General features: G+C 45.0%; 1 protein-coding gene across 1 annotated transcript in view; it reads right to left on the bottom strand.

Annotated features, from left to right (window-relative positions):
• Window positions 1–577: 577 nt before the first annotated feature.
• Window positions 578–16,625, bottom strand: part of BARX2 (BARX homeobox 2) — a 37,088-nt gene continuing 21,040 nt past the window's right edge. Inside the window, exons 2-4 of the mRNA XM_054803030.1 lie at window positions 6,471–6,768; window positions 3,162–3,246; window positions 578–1,838 (exon numbers count right to left, since the gene is read on the bottom strand). Of these exons, the coding sequence (XP_054659005.1) occupies window positions 1,587–1,838; window positions 3,162–3,246; window positions 6,471–6,768 (635 nt within the window). The 3' untranslated portion in view covers window positions 578–1,586. The remainder of the gene's footprint in view (window positions 1,839–3,161; window positions 3,247–6,470; window positions 6,769–16,625) is intronic.

Raw genomic sequence — 16,625 nt, 5'->3', positions numbered from 1 at the left:
CAGCTGGAGTTTCGCCATGTATTACGTGATGCAGGTGCATGTGCCGTTGCAGAGGTGGAATTAAAGTCTTCCAAACACCATTGAGCAAGAAACTGGGGGGAGAAAAAAAAAAATCCTTCCTCTCCACTCAACACTCCTAGGATAAGTCACTTGAGATCTACGTGTATGAATCGTTAACGCCACCCCAAAAAAGGGATATTAAGAAATCATCTTCACAGGGTCACAAAGACCCATTTATGGGATGTCCAGACATAACTGCAGGAGGGGAGGTGACAGAAAATAGCTACACCACCAGTGCTCTGGTGTTCTGACACATTCATCTGCACCCAGTGACAAGGTGGCATTAACAACGCCCCTCACCTACCTTAGCAAGGTGCTACAAGGAAGTTTGCACAGTGCTTGCTGCACAGTAGTGTTACGGAAAGTCTGATAACTCCCATTTTTCTCCAGGGTTTGTCAGAATAGAAAAACCTAGCCCAGAAAAGTCTCTGTCTAGCATTCTGAAAGAGAAACAACAACAACAGTTTTATTTATATATTTAATTTTTAATTAAAAAATAAAGGTTATCTTAATACATCTCTTGCAGCCTTTGGGCAAAATGCACCCTTAACAAGACTTTATGAAACATGATGCACATCTATTCTTGGCACACATCTTAAACAAATGCGAACTTTCTGCAGCGACTTCTTAAATCCATCATTCTCCCAAAACCCTGAAAACATTTACATGTTCTTTTAAAAAACCTACAAAAATTAGAAGTGGGCCCAAAGCAAAAATCCCAGATCCAAGCATCCCAAAGCTTTTGGAGCAGACTCAAATCCAAATCCTGGATCACTGCAAATTCACAGACACGGCACCCAAACAACCAAGAGAGATGAAATCTGAATGCTGACCCGGGTATGAATCTCGCTTTGGAAGCCTTGATCTTTACACTGGGCCAAAGCAAATCTATGGGTCTGAACTCCTTCCTAAAACTGTTAAAGTTGGGCCCATCCCTAACTAATAAGTGCTGGTTACACGATGAAATGGTGCTATCAGAGCTCCCCATTTCTTAGCTGTCCTTGATTTGAGATCAGACCAAGTACTCCGTCCATTTGCGCTACTTTAGAAGGCAAGGATAAAGTCAAGAGAACACACTGAACCCTCCAACGCAGTCACACCACTGCACATTTGCCTCCCGCAGCGTGAAAGGAGCCCTGGACTTCTCCTTTACTTGCCAGGAGCCATCTCAGGTTTCTAGATGTGGTTTTCTCTGGAAACACGTTCAGGCCTCCGTCACTATCGGTGGGAAGGCTCACACACACCGCCGGAGGGACGGGCCGTCGCCACTCACACGGGACGTCTTTGTTCCACCGTGGCCCATGATGGCTGATTCCCAAAGGCACAAAGTGACCAATCTTTAGACTTATACACAAGGTCTACATATATATATATATATATTTATATATATATGTACACACACACAATTACATACATATTTAAATATATATATATACACACATATATATATTTGGTTTTGGTTTTTCTCTTTTCTCCTTTTTTTTTTTTTTCTCCCTTTTTTCCCCTTTCCCTCCTTGCTTTCCTTTTTAACTTAATGGCGTAGTCTCCTCTGAGGAGGGCTCTGGTATATGTTCTGGAGACTTCTCTGTCTCCAAAGAGACTTCTGGCTTCTCCTCTGCCAATTTAGGCTCCTCAGGGGCTTGAGATCCCTCCAGCTCCTGACTCTGAGCCTGGCTGTTCATTTTCTCTTCTGCTTCAATCTCCTCCGAGGTGGGAATGGAGTTTTTCTTTGGACGGCCTTTGGGCTTTGTTGGAGCTTCCTGTCCACCCTTCAGCACCTGGAGAAAAGAGATGAATTGTCAGGATAAATCTGAACTCTGCTGCTGTGAGACATCCTTTAGAGAAGAATCATAGAATACCAGGTTATAAGGGACCTCAAGGATCACCTGGTCTGACTTTTCTTGGAAAAAGCTTCATCTAGGCAAAAGCAGCATCTAGACAAGATTGCCCAGCACCCTGTCCAGAAGGATGTAACTCCAGTTAATCCATGACTTGGTCACCATTTCAGCCTCATAGAAATGCCCTGCATTCATGGTGTGAGCTCATGCATTATCTCATATAATTACATGAAATGCAAACATTACTCACAAGGACACCCAGAACTCTGGAGGTCTAAGTCAGTTCCTACGGGAGGCCCAAAAGCAACCTAGGCACAGTCCTCAACACTACACAGAAGATTTTACACAGAATTCAGTTTCTTTCCCGAGTGTTTGTTTTATTCAAAGCCCAAGTAAGAACCGTCATAAGCCTTAGCCAGAATGTCCTCTGACTGCTTTTCCTCCAGCCTCTTCAATTTCTGAAACAGCCTTTTTTTTTTGTAACACCTGCATTAAAATACATGAGACCCCTCTCATCTGTGTAAACGGTGGGAGTCAGCAAGATGGGTCTGTTCCTATGTTTAATTCCCTCTCCCTTCACCTCATCACTGCAGCAACAAGACACTTCCAACCAGCGATCTGTATTCAAGCTAATCCCAAATTTGTTTTAAGTGGCAGTAACTTCTGCAGCTGTCACATACACTCAAAGTTACAGTCTAGAACTGCATCTCCTCTCCCAGATCAGAATACATAAACATCTCCACTGGAGAATGTCACAGCATCATGGTTCCCACCAGGATTTATCAGACAGTTGTCCTTTCTAAAAGCATTTTTACTGGAAAAGGGCCATGAAGCTGAGAATAAGTGAAAGAGGTGGAAGGAAGATATGAAAAGCAAAAATTAATTATATTAGCTCTCAAAACTGCATTGGTTTCCATGGAGCAATACAATCTTTTTCGTCTATGCACATAACCAATCCCACAAGTATGAAGATCACAGGAATGCCAAAAATGCAGAGGGAGATATTTTGGTTCTTCCCTCTGTTCTGTTCTAATTTCTTTCATCCCTTTGCCTTGTATACTTCCTACTGCCTATGGTCCCCCTAGCCCACCACATATGTTGCAGTATAAACACTTTTAAAAAGAGAATGTTTCTAAGTGATCAAGAATAAAAGAAAATTTGGTATAAGCAGACACAGGTCACTGACACTATGCTCAGCTTCCAAATCTGTTCTTTTGAAATCAGTTTTTAAGGACCATGGGGAAATGGTAACAAACCACTTACCATTTTCTTCCACTTCATCCTACGGTTCTGGTACCACGTCTTCACCTGGAGCTGAGTCAGCCCCAACGACTGGGCTAAGTCAAGCCTGGGACACAAGACAGAAATTGAAATGAGTTCATGGAGGAGAAGAGGAGCTCAGATGCCAGGTGCGGCCAATCCAAAACTGTAAGAGCGTACAACAGCGGGACTGCCAGAAGAGATGGCTTTTTGTCTCTCTAATATGTTGTTTTGAGAAAGGGTCAGACAAAAGCGGTAAAGCACTGTGAATTTAGGATGTAAAGATAGATGCTCTTATGGAAGAAGCAAGAATACTTAGGTGTTTTCAGAAGTTTGCCTGCCCTCTTTGAAACACAAGCCTGCTGTAGTCCAACTGCTGACAGTCCACGTTTGTATATGGAGCAGGGAGCTACTGGTACACCGCATCCCTGAAAAACAGGTCTATGGTGTATGAAGCAAACACGTAAGAACGAAGACACCCAGCATCAGTCTGCCTTTGAAAGTGCTGCTCTTTGTATCATATTTCTTCTTCACTACCTACATAATGGGGATAATAATACATTCTCATTTCTCACAGAGTAGTAGTACATCTAAATCTATTAATTTCTCATGCATTCTGCTATTATAGGCAATTTAGGCTTATAAATGAATTTATTATTTGCGCGTTTAGCTTAAGGGTATATATGGCAGACAGCCCATAATCCTGATTCATCCTCCACAAATCTCCAACCTGTGCAAATTCATCTGAAACCATTCATTATTTCTATATTAAAACCCAGGATATGAAGCAAATGCAGCTCAGAGTAACTCTTTATCCTTCCCCACAGGTGATAGCACCGTGCATCTGGCAGTGTTGTAATGGCGTTGCACAACGGACGGAGTTGGAAATCCTCAACAGCGCTGGGCAAGTGCCCCACAGAGTCACGCAAGTCCTGCAGGTGGGACAACTCAAACTCAGAGTCACATTCCAAGGTGTTCTGGATTGTGTGAACTTTTTGGAAATTATTTCCCCACCTTTGGATGGGGAAACACATTTGTCAAGGCCAAGTTTTTCACAATAAAACTTTTGTTTCAGCTGGGCTCCTAGGGCAGTCAGACTCACTCCTACATTTACAAACACCTACGTCCCCCACACCAGCTCTCTGTACTCAAACGCACGCTCACAGATTCATGCTTTACCCCCCAACTTTGGATTCACTCTAGACCTACCGGCTTGGTTTGCTGGCTGCTTATGCAGCACATAATGTCTGTGAGATGTCCCATTGACTTAAAGATACTATCACTGTTATTGGAGAAGCAGAATCCAGCAGAGGCATTATCCCATTGTACTGCACTCCCTCACTACTAATAAACCAGGTGCTTCAGCTGCCCTCCAAGCAGTACAATCTTGTGCCCAGGCCAAAAGCTGCAGGAGTGAATGCAAATCACAACCCACTGCTTCCCCATCACGTTTCCAGCCATGAGCTGACAGAGAAAAACACTGCCTGACTAACTCTTGCCTTAGTGCACATGTCTTATCACACTTTGATTACCTGCAACCAGTTACCACCTCTTGCCACACACGTTAGTGTAACCAGCACTGCCTAGAAACCTGAGGAAACAAACAGGGGAAGTGGTACATGGACAGGAATTGCTCATCAGCCTCAAACATGTACAAAGCCAAGGAACAGTCATACCACAAAATTAATTAACAGCCTTGGGTGCTTCATCAACGGTGTCAACCATCTGGCTACGTGAAGCTGCAAGGAGTCGGTACAGGAGTATTAGGAACTCTGAAACTGTATGAGACAGCCTGGCTGTGCCCATGAAATTTGGTCTAGCTGCGATCCTTGGCTTTGGTGACAGGAAGGATGAGCGGAGAATGCCAATCTTTAAAACCAATTTAAATATTGGGACACTGCCATCTGTGGAGTTCAAGGTCTGGTGTACCTTTCCAACCCTCTCTAGGTTTATAAACTTAATAGGAATTAGACAGGACTTTTTCCTGTAATTTAAATTTGCAGAGTAGGATTCAAAGGCTTTAAAACAGATAAAAACCTTCCCTCATTTGGTTTGTTCATTTGGCACCAAGTAGTCCCTACAAACTTGCCTTTTCCTTCACAAAGACAAGGTACTTGCCTGTGCCTTCACAAGGGCAAGGTAGCCTTCAACTCTATGCAACCCTAGCTCAGTTTTCCAAGCTAATGGACAGGCCAATGCCTTCTCATTGAACTGCTGCCCAAGTTTGCTAGATGAAAGCTAGTTCAGCAGCCAGCTGAAGCTACAGCCAACCTCTCAGCCGCCATGGAGACACAGCTATCCACCACCAGATCCCAGGATGAGACAGACTCCACTGTTTTTCAAGAGTGCAGCAGGAATGGGAAAAGCAGAGAGCCTTCTGCTCTGGAGCTTGCCTATCTCTGAGCCTGGATGCCTGCTAGCAAGCACATATATCATCACCATGTGGCATTTCCATTGATATAATCTATTCGTGTGTGGTGGGTTGACCCTGGCTGGGGGCCAGGTGCCCACCAGAGCCGCTCTATCACTCCCCTCTTCAGTAAGGCAGGGAGGGGAGAAAGGACGATGGAAAAACCAACCCCAAACTCATGGGTCGAGATAAAGGCAGTTTAATGTAGCTAAAGCAAAAAGCCACGTGCAGAAGCAAAGCAAAGAGCAAAAGATTATTCTCTACTTCCCATCAGCAGGCGATGTCCAGCCACTTCCTGGGAAGTAGGGCTTCAGTATGCGTACCCCTTGCTCCGGAAGACAAACATTGTAAAAAAAAAAAAAAAAAAAAACAAAACAAACAACAAATGCCCCCGCCCTGTTCCTCCCCCTATTCTCAGTTTCTTATTGCTGAGCAGACATCATATGGTATGGAATATCCCTTTGGTCAGTTTGGGTCAGCTGTCCTAGCTGTGTCCCCTCCCAAGATCTTGCCTACCCCCAGCCTGCTGCTGGGGAAAAAGAAATGTTGGGAAGACAGCCTTGATGTGTGCTGGCACTGCTCAGTAGTAGCCAAAACACTGGTGTGTTATCAACAGTTTGCTAGCTACCAATACACAGCACAGCACCATGAGGGCTGCTGTGGGGAGAATTAACTCCATCTCAGCCAGACCCAATACATCGTGTCACCTTTGATCCCACGAAAAGTTAGCCTTGAAATTGAATCTGGTCATCTGCCTGTGTCCTTGGGCAATGGCAGAGGCATCTTTGCAGAGCTAGAAGGCAGCACACTACAGCCAGGGAGTGTTCAATACAGGGACAGCCAAGCAGCGCTAGAGCAGCCCTTTCGCTCGTTCCTTTTCCTAGTGTGAGAGACTGACTTACCTGTCAGGGGTAGAGAGATACTTCTGCTTCTGGAATTTCTTCTCCAAGCCCATCAGCTGGAGCTCCGTGAAGATGGTCCTACTCCGGCGTGGCTTTTTCAACCGAGGCGCGGGCTGCTCTGCCTCCGACTCGCTGCTGGCATGGGTCTCACTGGCGGGTGTCTCTGAGCTTGCAGTCCCCGTGGAGGGCTGGGCTGGCAGCACGCGGGAGCTGGTGGCAGCTGGGATGAGGTGAGGGACCACAGAGGGCTGCCTGGTGATGACGGAGATGAGAGGATATGCCCTCAGAGAAGGGGAGCCTAGCAGGGAAGGAAGCAGAGGTGGATAAAGGCCAGCTCAGTGGCAACATGGTTAAGTAATAATGGGAGCACTGGAGAGAACAGGGAGAGAGGAATACCTTTTCTGGCTTTGCCTTTCACTTGTTAAATGACCACCAGCAAGTCAATTCCCCTCTCTGGACCTGTTCCTTCTCCCAAATTGCATAGCTTTCCTTGGGCTGGGAGTCTTGGTGCATGTTTCCCTAGCACAGGGAAAGGAAGGCCTGCATCTCCATTGATTTCTTTTTTTTTTTTTTTTTAGGAGCTATTATAACACAGTCATCTGTCCAATTACCACAAGAGATTAAACACAGCAAATGATTAAATTTGTCCCCATTCATGCAACTCTGGGATGCTAGGACAGGGTTCACTTGGGACAGACACCCAATCTCCTTTTACAGGCGACAGACAATGGACTTCAAGTCACAATTCATCTCATCCTCTAGTAGGTGACTGATAAGAGTCAGATGAATCGCACTTTCATCCTCCGCTGTCTGTACTGACCCCGTTGACCACATGGGCAGATGAGGATGAATAGATCAGAAGCAGAGTTCTTCACTGACTCTTAACTTTACATCTTATATCAACCAGTTGGTACCAGCCCTAAAAACAAACCCGCAGTTCTGCTTCAACCCTTTCAGGTCAGGGCCAGTCTGGGATGACAAATCTAAACATTCCCAAACACTAGAGGAAGTTCTGATTCACATCAGACCTTCTCAATTTACAGCTAGAGACAGATTCCTGCTCAGCCTTAGCCCCAGGAAATCAAATGTTCCTTTAAAATTTGGGCAGGGAAATAGGGCCACGTATGAGAAACGTACACTCGTTGCAAGACGGCACTTTATACTGCTTTGCAACCAACCTGCACAGTCTTGGGCAAGTCGCTTTCTTGCTCCGTACCTCAGTTTACCTCATTTGCAAAATGGAAACAATTCTCCTTACCTACTTCACTGGTGGTAAAACATGGATTAAAGTTTAACGTACACAATTCTGAGATCTTTAGACAAATGGTGCTCTGGAAAGGAACATGTTACACCAGCAGGTCTGATTGTGAAACTCTTAATATGAATCACCACTAATGAAAATAATGATCTATAGACCTCAATGAGTCTATTTCGGTGAGTAACCCGTCACAGTGGAAGAAAAGAGTTGCCAGCCTGGCCTGCTGATGACCTGTATTCCTTACCCTCCTCCCCCGAATAAAGAGTTGTGATCGCATAAATCAGGTCCCAGGTAAGCTGCACTGCACACAGTACATGAAAGAATCGCACAGCTTGTTGATCGTCGCTTCTCTCCATAACCACTGCAAGTTGTGCAAAATCCAGCCACTTACAAAGCAAGCTTGGAAAGCTATTGCCAGAACACTGTAAATCCTAACAGACTGGGATTTAAGCAAGACTGTGACTACAGACTGAGGTTTAGGCAGACTGCGACTTAAGCCTTGCTTTCTCCTCCACATCTCTGCAACACTAAAAATCAAAATATTTTCATTAAATTTGAATTATTCGACTTAAACCACCAAGGAAGTACTTGAGAGATGAGATCAGAATTGCCAACCCAACCTTTAGCTTGTGTAAAGTGTTACCTACCTTTTCTTTCTGTGAATTTTTTTCAGCTGAAGACTGTGCTGATCTACAGCATCACCAAGTAACCCGGCAGAAATTCTGCCTCGATTTACAACCTCAGTGGCTGTTCAAAGATCATAAATTAGGATAGAGCATGCTGTCCTTTGCTTTACACTACTAATTCTGCGCTCACTGATATTTATGCACCCACTGACACCACAGAAGGTAAAACAGCTCCTAATCCCATAGTCTATATCCTCCTCGCCAATACCCACTATGGTTAGTTTCTGCCATCGTGACCTCCCAATAGAATGACAACTTCCTCTGTTTCAGCCATATTTGCCGAAAAGAACCGGCCCCTCTTCCCTTCTTGAAGGGCACCTCCATTGTAAGTCCTGTGCAGGAATCCTGAAGCTACCTCCACCATACGAGATGTGAGTGATGAGGCATGTTGATGGTCTTCATCTGGCAGCAGCCCCAGGACTTAGCCCTTCTGCACTACTGCTCTCCCTCACAGAAGCTCTAAGAGAACGGACTTCACGGATCCCAGTTCCAACCTGCTCTGAATAAGAAGACTGAAAACTGATGCCCTCGCTTACACACCATAAAGGAGTGGATCCAGTCTTATTATGTTATATATCCGTATCCTGCTGTTAGGGGGTTCTGGTTCAAATCTCCCCATCACAGAGCTCCAGCTCCCCTGCAGGTTCATTCTCTGAACCTTATCTCATAGCCTGAAACCCTGTCCTTGCACACGGGTGGCTTTTGGCACCAGATCACTGGTTAATTGATACTTTTACCCTTGTACCCCTGTATATTTCCAGCAGGGCTCTCCATAAACCACAAGATTACTAAGGAGTAATAAATCACCAGAGCTCAGAAAACCCTGCAAGGCTCCAAGTGACTGAAACCTCCGGACAAAAGCATTTTTACAAGGAACTCTCTTCAAGGGAGGTCAGCAAAAGGTATTTGATATCAAAGCAATCAGGGATATTTGCTTTCCCGTATGGCATGGTAGCAGCATGTGGGACTGCTCGGGGTGGGGGGAGGTTAGCTACAACAGTCCCAAAGCTTAAGAGCTGCCTCCATCAAACAGAGGAAAATCTCTTCAGGGTGTTTTTCCAATAATCAGGTAGGATCAGGAATAACATAACTGCTTTCCTCCTTCCAGGTTCACCAGCGAGAACTTGCTAGTTTTGTAGGGTAAAACAGTGGTTGGTTATTAGAGAAGCAGATGACACTGGAGCTGTTCGAGTCCACATTTTCAAGTGCTGAGCACCTGAATGAGGGGATACATTTTCCAAAGTGTTCAGCAGCCAGCAGCTGTGACCTGGCCAAACGCTCAGAAAAGCTCAGCACGCGCTTATTTTTGGTGCTCACGTCAGGACACCTATTTACTTACAGCACTTCTGAAACCGCTGTCCTACTTCTGTGCAAGTAGTGGTTTGCGACCGCTGATCTGCTTCGAGCTCCAGGTGGTGAACAGATTTGTGAGGCTGTTGACACCAAGTGTCTTATATTTGTTTATCATTTGTGCTCATAAGAGAAGCCTTTGCTTATGGTTTGACACCAACAGTTGCGACAGTGCTTTTAGAAACCATCGTAAATAATGAAAGCATCTGCTGATGTTCGGCCCAGCCATACACAAGACTTCTCAGCTTTCTGCCTTCAGCCTGATGAGGACACAGGATGGTTATAGGGCATAGCGTAGGGATAGTGTTTAGAGAAGGACGTGGGGTTCAAGGCTGCAGATATTTTCTGGGGGGAAAGCTGCTGGCCAGAAAGGGGGCGATGCTTTAGCAGCCAACTCCCCTTGCAGACAGAGTAAAGCAGAAATAGCTAGCCTCTACATTGCACTAGCTAGCTTCTAGATCACAAAGAAAAAAGCCTACATTCAGTGTCCTGTTCTGGATCTAGTTATCCCAAAGTTCAAAGGTAGCTGAAGTTGAGCCAGTCCATTGTCTCTAGGCACACTATTAACATGAATCCCCTTAAACCATCCATACAGTTCTTACCCTGATAATGCCTTGTCTTCCAAACACTATGAAATCTGAGGCTAGATCTAAATTTCACATCCCCCAGAGTTCAAAGGTATTTCTAGACTGACATGGTATTGTAAGAATGGAGTAATTTCTTAATCTTCAACAAATTAAATACTGGCAAGCAGCTCTTGTCTGCTCAGCACTGTTGTGACATGCTCTGTCTCCCAAAATGGGAAGGAATGGAAATGAAACGCTCCTCCTTTCCGTACCTGCCTTTCAGAACAGTTTCAGTGGAACACATACTTCCCTGCATTGTCGTCTCAGCATCTTTTCCAATCCTGACCCACTGGTCTTTTGCACATGAAAACCAAAAAGTGGCCCATATAAGCCAGAAAATGAGGAATTAGTTTCCTACCCTAGCAATAGACCTCAAGTGTTTTATTGTTTCCATCTCAAACAATCAAGAGGCAGCACACTCCAATGGTGAAGCCACCAGCAGTTTAGGACTCAGGAGGTCTCAATGCTCTTCGTAGGGACAGTGGTCTCTTCCTATGTGGTTTTATACAGAAAAGTCCCAGTTTTATCTATTAGAAGAGCCTTAATCACCCCAAAGTCTAGGGGAGTCTCAGGCTCACTTTGCTGCTGAATACTTCTCAAATACTTGGGAAGTATTAGTATAATCCATACTTCATACCATGCACAACTGAGGGAGCTGTGCTTAAGCAACAGAAGTTTTCCTGTAGTTATTTTTTAAGCATTTGAATAGTCTCAATTTCAAGCAGCAAGAAAGCTCTTATTTCTGTCCATCTCCATAAAGCTAACATCTGGCCACTCAGTTGCTAAAACTAACCACGAGCTAAAAATAAAAAGGACATTGGATCTGCAGAGTGTTTTCTAAGGATCTGAAAACATTTTACTTTGCTATTTAAATCAGGCCATGCTGGCAGCCGCTATACAGCGAATAATAGATCCGCCCTTGCACAATACACAGACCACACCAACTTGAAATGAATTGGCTTACTCCAGCCATGCAGCTCTAGAAGAACCCTGGACTCCCGTTTCCTAATTACATGTAAAGTATTTGTCCTAGAAATGCATCATGATCTAATGTATCCAAAGATATTTTTTTTTCTTACTTTTTTTGCTTTTCAGCAGCAACACCAAGAAGGACAGAGAATCATCCCATTTTCTTCAGAAGGTTTCAGTCAGGAATGTCAATTTTTACTAGCCAAAACAAGCTGATATCCCAGGTTTAAATCTGCAGTGTGTCAGCCTTTTAGTCCCTCTTACCCCAGGTGTGAGCAGAAGGGGTAAAGCAGCAAGACTCAGGCCCCACCACGCTGGCTCCAGCAACAGGAGCAGGAATTGGGAACACTTGCTTTTCATTAGACCGACCTGAAGTTCTCTCTTACTCATCTGCTGGGACATTTCAATTAAAGTTCTTAGGACCACTAGGAACACCACCACTACCCCAGATCACCTTGCAAAAGTTTTAATTAAAAATAAATACCTCAAACGAATCTTTTCCCCCTCTTTTCCCCCCCCTCCCTGGCTTACTTTCAACCCCAGCAGACACAGACTAGAGGGAAGAGAAAAGGGAAAGCACTAATTAATTGCACTGTTTGACTGGCGGCAATGGCAGAACAGTTTTCCTTCTAGGCAAACTCCGCTAATTCTGTTTTGGAAAGAAAGAAAAAGGAAGGAAAGATTTATGGATCAGCTCCTCTTGGCAGGTCAGCCCTGCTCGGAGGCAGAATGAAATCTCACTCAGAATGGGCTGCAGTGAAAGGTAAATAAGAAAAGAAAATGAACTTACAACTCAGGAAGGTCTATAAATCTGCTGTCTCCTGAGTGTCAAAACAAAAGGGAACCAAGAAGGAGTTGAGTTCATTTAGGAAAGAACTTCATTTTGCTGAAGGAGCAGGCAGCCCACTGCAAGGAAGAAGCAAGCCCTAAGTGAAGCAAAGAAGGCAAAAGAAGCAAGGAAATGTTGAGAATAAGTTGAACCATACACAGTTTCTTTAGCGACGAGGGCGTTACATCTACTTTTTCCAGTGCAGATACCCAAAAGCCGAGATTTCCCAGCCATGCCATTCCCATGGATCTTGGCTAAACTTTACCACCAGCCTCCGCAGAAGCGGAGGCAAGCCAGAGCGGACCATAGACCCAATACAGTTCAGAAACTCAATGTGGCCCAGGAGTCAACTGGTTAAAGACAACAGCCAAACACCCGCTGCATACACCAGGACACAGGATGTCCTCCCAGGTCAGCGTGGGGTCCTGTGCCTTGTAGTTGCTAGAGGTAGTCGAAGGCTGGTTAGGGACCTAGCATGGCTCTTACACATGCTTAGGCTCCTCAGCCAGCACATACCACGTGGACCTGCAGCATCTCTCTTGTCCATCAGAAACCCCACTGAGGGTAGCAAAGCAATTCTTGCTTTCGGGTTAGGCCTTACTCCATCTGTTTTTACTGACATTGGATTTAAGCCTTCTCTGCTCCATCTTAACAGGCTCAGGCCCTGAGAAGCCCCCAGACATGGATGCCTCTTCCTGCATGTCCTCGATTCCCCTTTGCTGACTCCCAGCACCCTGAGCATTGGCAAGCGTGGAATCAGTGTCTCCCTGGGCACTGCCATCTGTCTTTCCTGGAAAGATGACTTTCCCTCACCTGGCAGGGCTTGTCTCAGCCTACATCCAGCATTGCATCGTCGTCTAGCCACATTGTCAGCTCTCTTGCTGAATGCACCTATCATGAAAGCAACCACGTGGTCGGTCAAGGCAAGAGGCGGTGGGACAGGAACACGCACACAGAGTCCCCCTCTGCCTGTGCCCTTGCCAGCAGAACTGTACCCCTGAGCTGCCAAGTTTACCACTGACTAAGCACCTCCCCAGCGAGATTCCTTCTCGTCTCTTCCCTGTGCTGATGTTGTGTTTTTACAGGCATTGTTACACCAAGATACTTCGCTTATTTGCAATTGCATTATATTATCCAATAACACACAAAAAACTTAAGCCACTGTGTAAATAAAAATACTGCACTCATCATCTACCCATAATGTTTCCCTTAAGCTCCGCTTTATGATTATTAACTATTAGAAGGCAGCTTGCATCAGGTTCTTCCCAGGATCAGTGCTGTGCTCCACCAAGCTCCCCGATAAAAGGAGAGGGACTGTTTACAAGGGCAGGTAGTGACAGAACAAAGGGTAAAGGCTTTAAGCTGAAGGAGGGGAGATTTAGATTTTAGGAAGAAAATCTTCACTATGAGGGTGGTGAGGTACTGGCACAGATTGCCCAGAGAAGTTGTGGATGCCCCATCCCTGGAAGTGTTCAAGGCAAGGTTGGATGGGGCTTTGGGCAACCTGGTCTGGTGGAAGGTGTCCTTGCCCATGGCAGGGGCTTGGAGCTAGATGGGCTTGAAGGTCCCTTCCAATCCAAACCATTCTGTGATTCTACGATAAGGACGTAAAGGCAAGAGGAAAGAGAAGAACAGCAAGGGGCTGGGCATACACTAGGCAAATTCATTTTCCCTTAGGAACAAGTGCTTAGGAGAGGGTTGAAGGGAAATAAGCAGGTCCCCCTCCTTGCAAATAGCCCAAGATCCAGTCCTTTCCTAGAAGCCCTGCTCACTGGAGTGCTGTCATTAACAAACACTTGAATCCCAAGTTAAAAAAATGACCTGAGTGATGTTTACGCTATGCAGCGTGCTGCTGTGCACAGATCCCTCAGCTATCTGTAGAATGGGAAGCAGCACAGCCATGCCAGGGTATGATTGCACCTGAGCTAATTATGGCCTGAAGAGAGGTGGGCTAATTAGGTTGTGAACACTGTGTTGACAGCCTGACAGTTTCCAAGACATGAGTCGGTGTATTTGCATGGAGCAGCTCTTGCAACACATTGACACAGATGGTCTTTCAGAGCTAGCTACCCCTCTTGTATCCTCTCCTAATGGGCCAGGAGTTCAGGCGTAGCAACAAAATCTTCCTGAAGCTTTCCCCTGCACAAGTCAACTGACCCTTAAGCCCAGAGGTGGTACCTAAGTACGGATGTAAATGTTTTTAGCAACCCTGTAAAACAAAGCTTGGCTAGAGAGGTGGCGACGGATAATTTGTCAGGAATCCTTTGCATTAACCAGTTCAGATGTTGATTCTCTTCTCATTCTTTCCAGTCTTACAGTAAGACAACCCTGCAGAGCTTGCCCTTCTTTGAATATTGAAATAGCTGGAAAACCTGCATGCGATCCTCAGACCCTTTAAACGTGCCATATCTGAACTCTATAATTAGACTTTCTGTGGCTATTGCATATTAAATAGGAATTCTGGAACTGGGAATGCTTGAGAATGCTCTTTATTGCCATTCCTCTTCTCCAGCATCCCAGCACCTAAGAGCTTGGTCACTTAACTAAGAGTTAGCACTGTTTTGGGAGGGAAGATTTGTCTGTCTTTGGTTTTGTTGTTTCTTTTTCTACTAGCTCTCTTTTTGTTTGGTTACATGTGGAAACCAGTTTTAGCCAAGCAAGAGCCGAAGTCTCTGCACATGAGCAGAGCTGAAAGGCACTTGTGGGACATTTTGAAAGCTTCCAGAAATAGTCCCAAGACTCAGCCCAAATGCACAGAGCCAAAGTTTCCATGGGAATCATGAGTGTCACAGAGGCTACAGGAAAGCAGATCAGACAACCCTGAAAATCAACCCAGAAATCTAAGGAGCACAGAAACACACTGGTGGTACTCCAAAATAGTATTCAGTTCCTTGGAGTAAAGTTCAACTGCTCCTCAATGAAAGGCTGCAGGTAGAGTTCACACCATATTCTATTTCCACTTCAATTCAATGAATCCTACTAGCCTGACAAGGACCACAAATTTTGCAAAAAAATAAATGCAGCTCAGCTACGCAGCAAAAAGTCTGCTTGGTAGCAAAGGGCTTCTCTCCGTTGTGGAAGAATCCAGACCCAACTGATGTCCATGGCAAAACACCCATCAGCTTCAGTGGAGCCAGGATGTCACACGCATGTGTCCACAGGAGGAAAACAAAAAAGAAAAAAATGAACCTAGCTAATTTTAGCGCAGCTAAAATGATCCTTTTTAGGGCATTCTAACTGAAGGCCAGTTCTTCAGGAGTCTGTACCTTCTGTGATAAGCCAAGCGTAAGTGGGGAAAAAAAAGTGGCAACTTATCAAGTGGTAATTTTTGACAACAGCTTCGCAGGTGGGGGAAAATTACAGCTCACCCAGGAGTCCTATTTTACCTTCCCTAGGCACATTAGAGAACAGTCACTTTTATGTTCAATCACATTTTTTTGAGGGGGTGGGTTTTCAGCTAAGTCAGTTGCAAACAAAATCCCTGATGCCTGCAAATGTTAACTTTTAGAATAATGAATATAACATATTGCAGCTGAAAGGTGTTCTTCCTCAAAGTATCTTTCATCATGCAACTATCTGTCCAGGTACCCAGGGGTGAGTGGAGGTGGACATAAGCTTCAGCTGCTGTTCCCCAAGCTGTGGGGCACTTAGATCTGTGGTTAAGTTTAGCCCAATGTCAAAGCCACAAGTGAAATTTCCTCAGCGCTTAGAGTTGTGAGATCCAGGTTTTCTGTTTCAAGCCTGTTCCCATTAGCAATTTATCAACATAATGTTTCATTATAACTGCTACATAATAACAGTAATTAATAAGTTTGAATGCATCTGAGGTATGCATGCCGGAGGCTTTCACAAAAACTAACCAGAAAGATAATTAATCCTTACTTAATAATGACATTTGATATTTATATTGTGCTTTTTCACATGTTTAAGAAACCGTACACACAGTAAGTAATTGGCCTTGAACAAATGACGAGCCTGAGAGCCTCCCTGAACAAGAACTTGTCTCACTCCCTGCTGCCACAGGACTGGATGTGGGGCGATTATCTATCTTATAAACACAATCCAAAAATTCACCTACAGCATCAACGTCTCCAGGGATGCCAGATCCCTGAAGGATGGCACCAGGGTTCTTCTGGCAGGGTTGGCGATACCCATCATAACAAGCTGACTTTGTTGAAGGGCCGTACTGGCAGGGGAGGAGATAGGAATGCACGTTGAACCTGGAGTCCAAAGACCTGGTTGTGCTGCTGTCCTGGGGCTAGTCACTCTGCCATGGTTTCCTGTTATCACAGGATAGCAATGCTTAGCTGCTGGGTTTCTTCTCAATTGCCAGAAAGATATAAGCAAGCACCACCTGGGTGCTATAGATTGTTCTCCTTGCACACAGCGGCCTTTCTTCCAGGCTGTCTGTCAAACAGCAGAGTGTGCCAGGAGCTT

The sequence above is a fragment of the Grus americana genome, chromosome 24 (genome assembly GCF_028858705.1).
Source record: "Grus americana isolate bGruAme1 chromosome 24, bGruAme1.mat, whole genome shotgun sequence".
In the NCBI taxonomy this organism is placed as follows: Eukaryota; Metazoa; Chordata; class Aves; order Gruiformes; family Gruidae; genus Grus; species Grus americana.
Note: the sequence above shows the minus strand (reverse complement) of the source record. Positions and strands in the feature narration are given on the sequence as shown.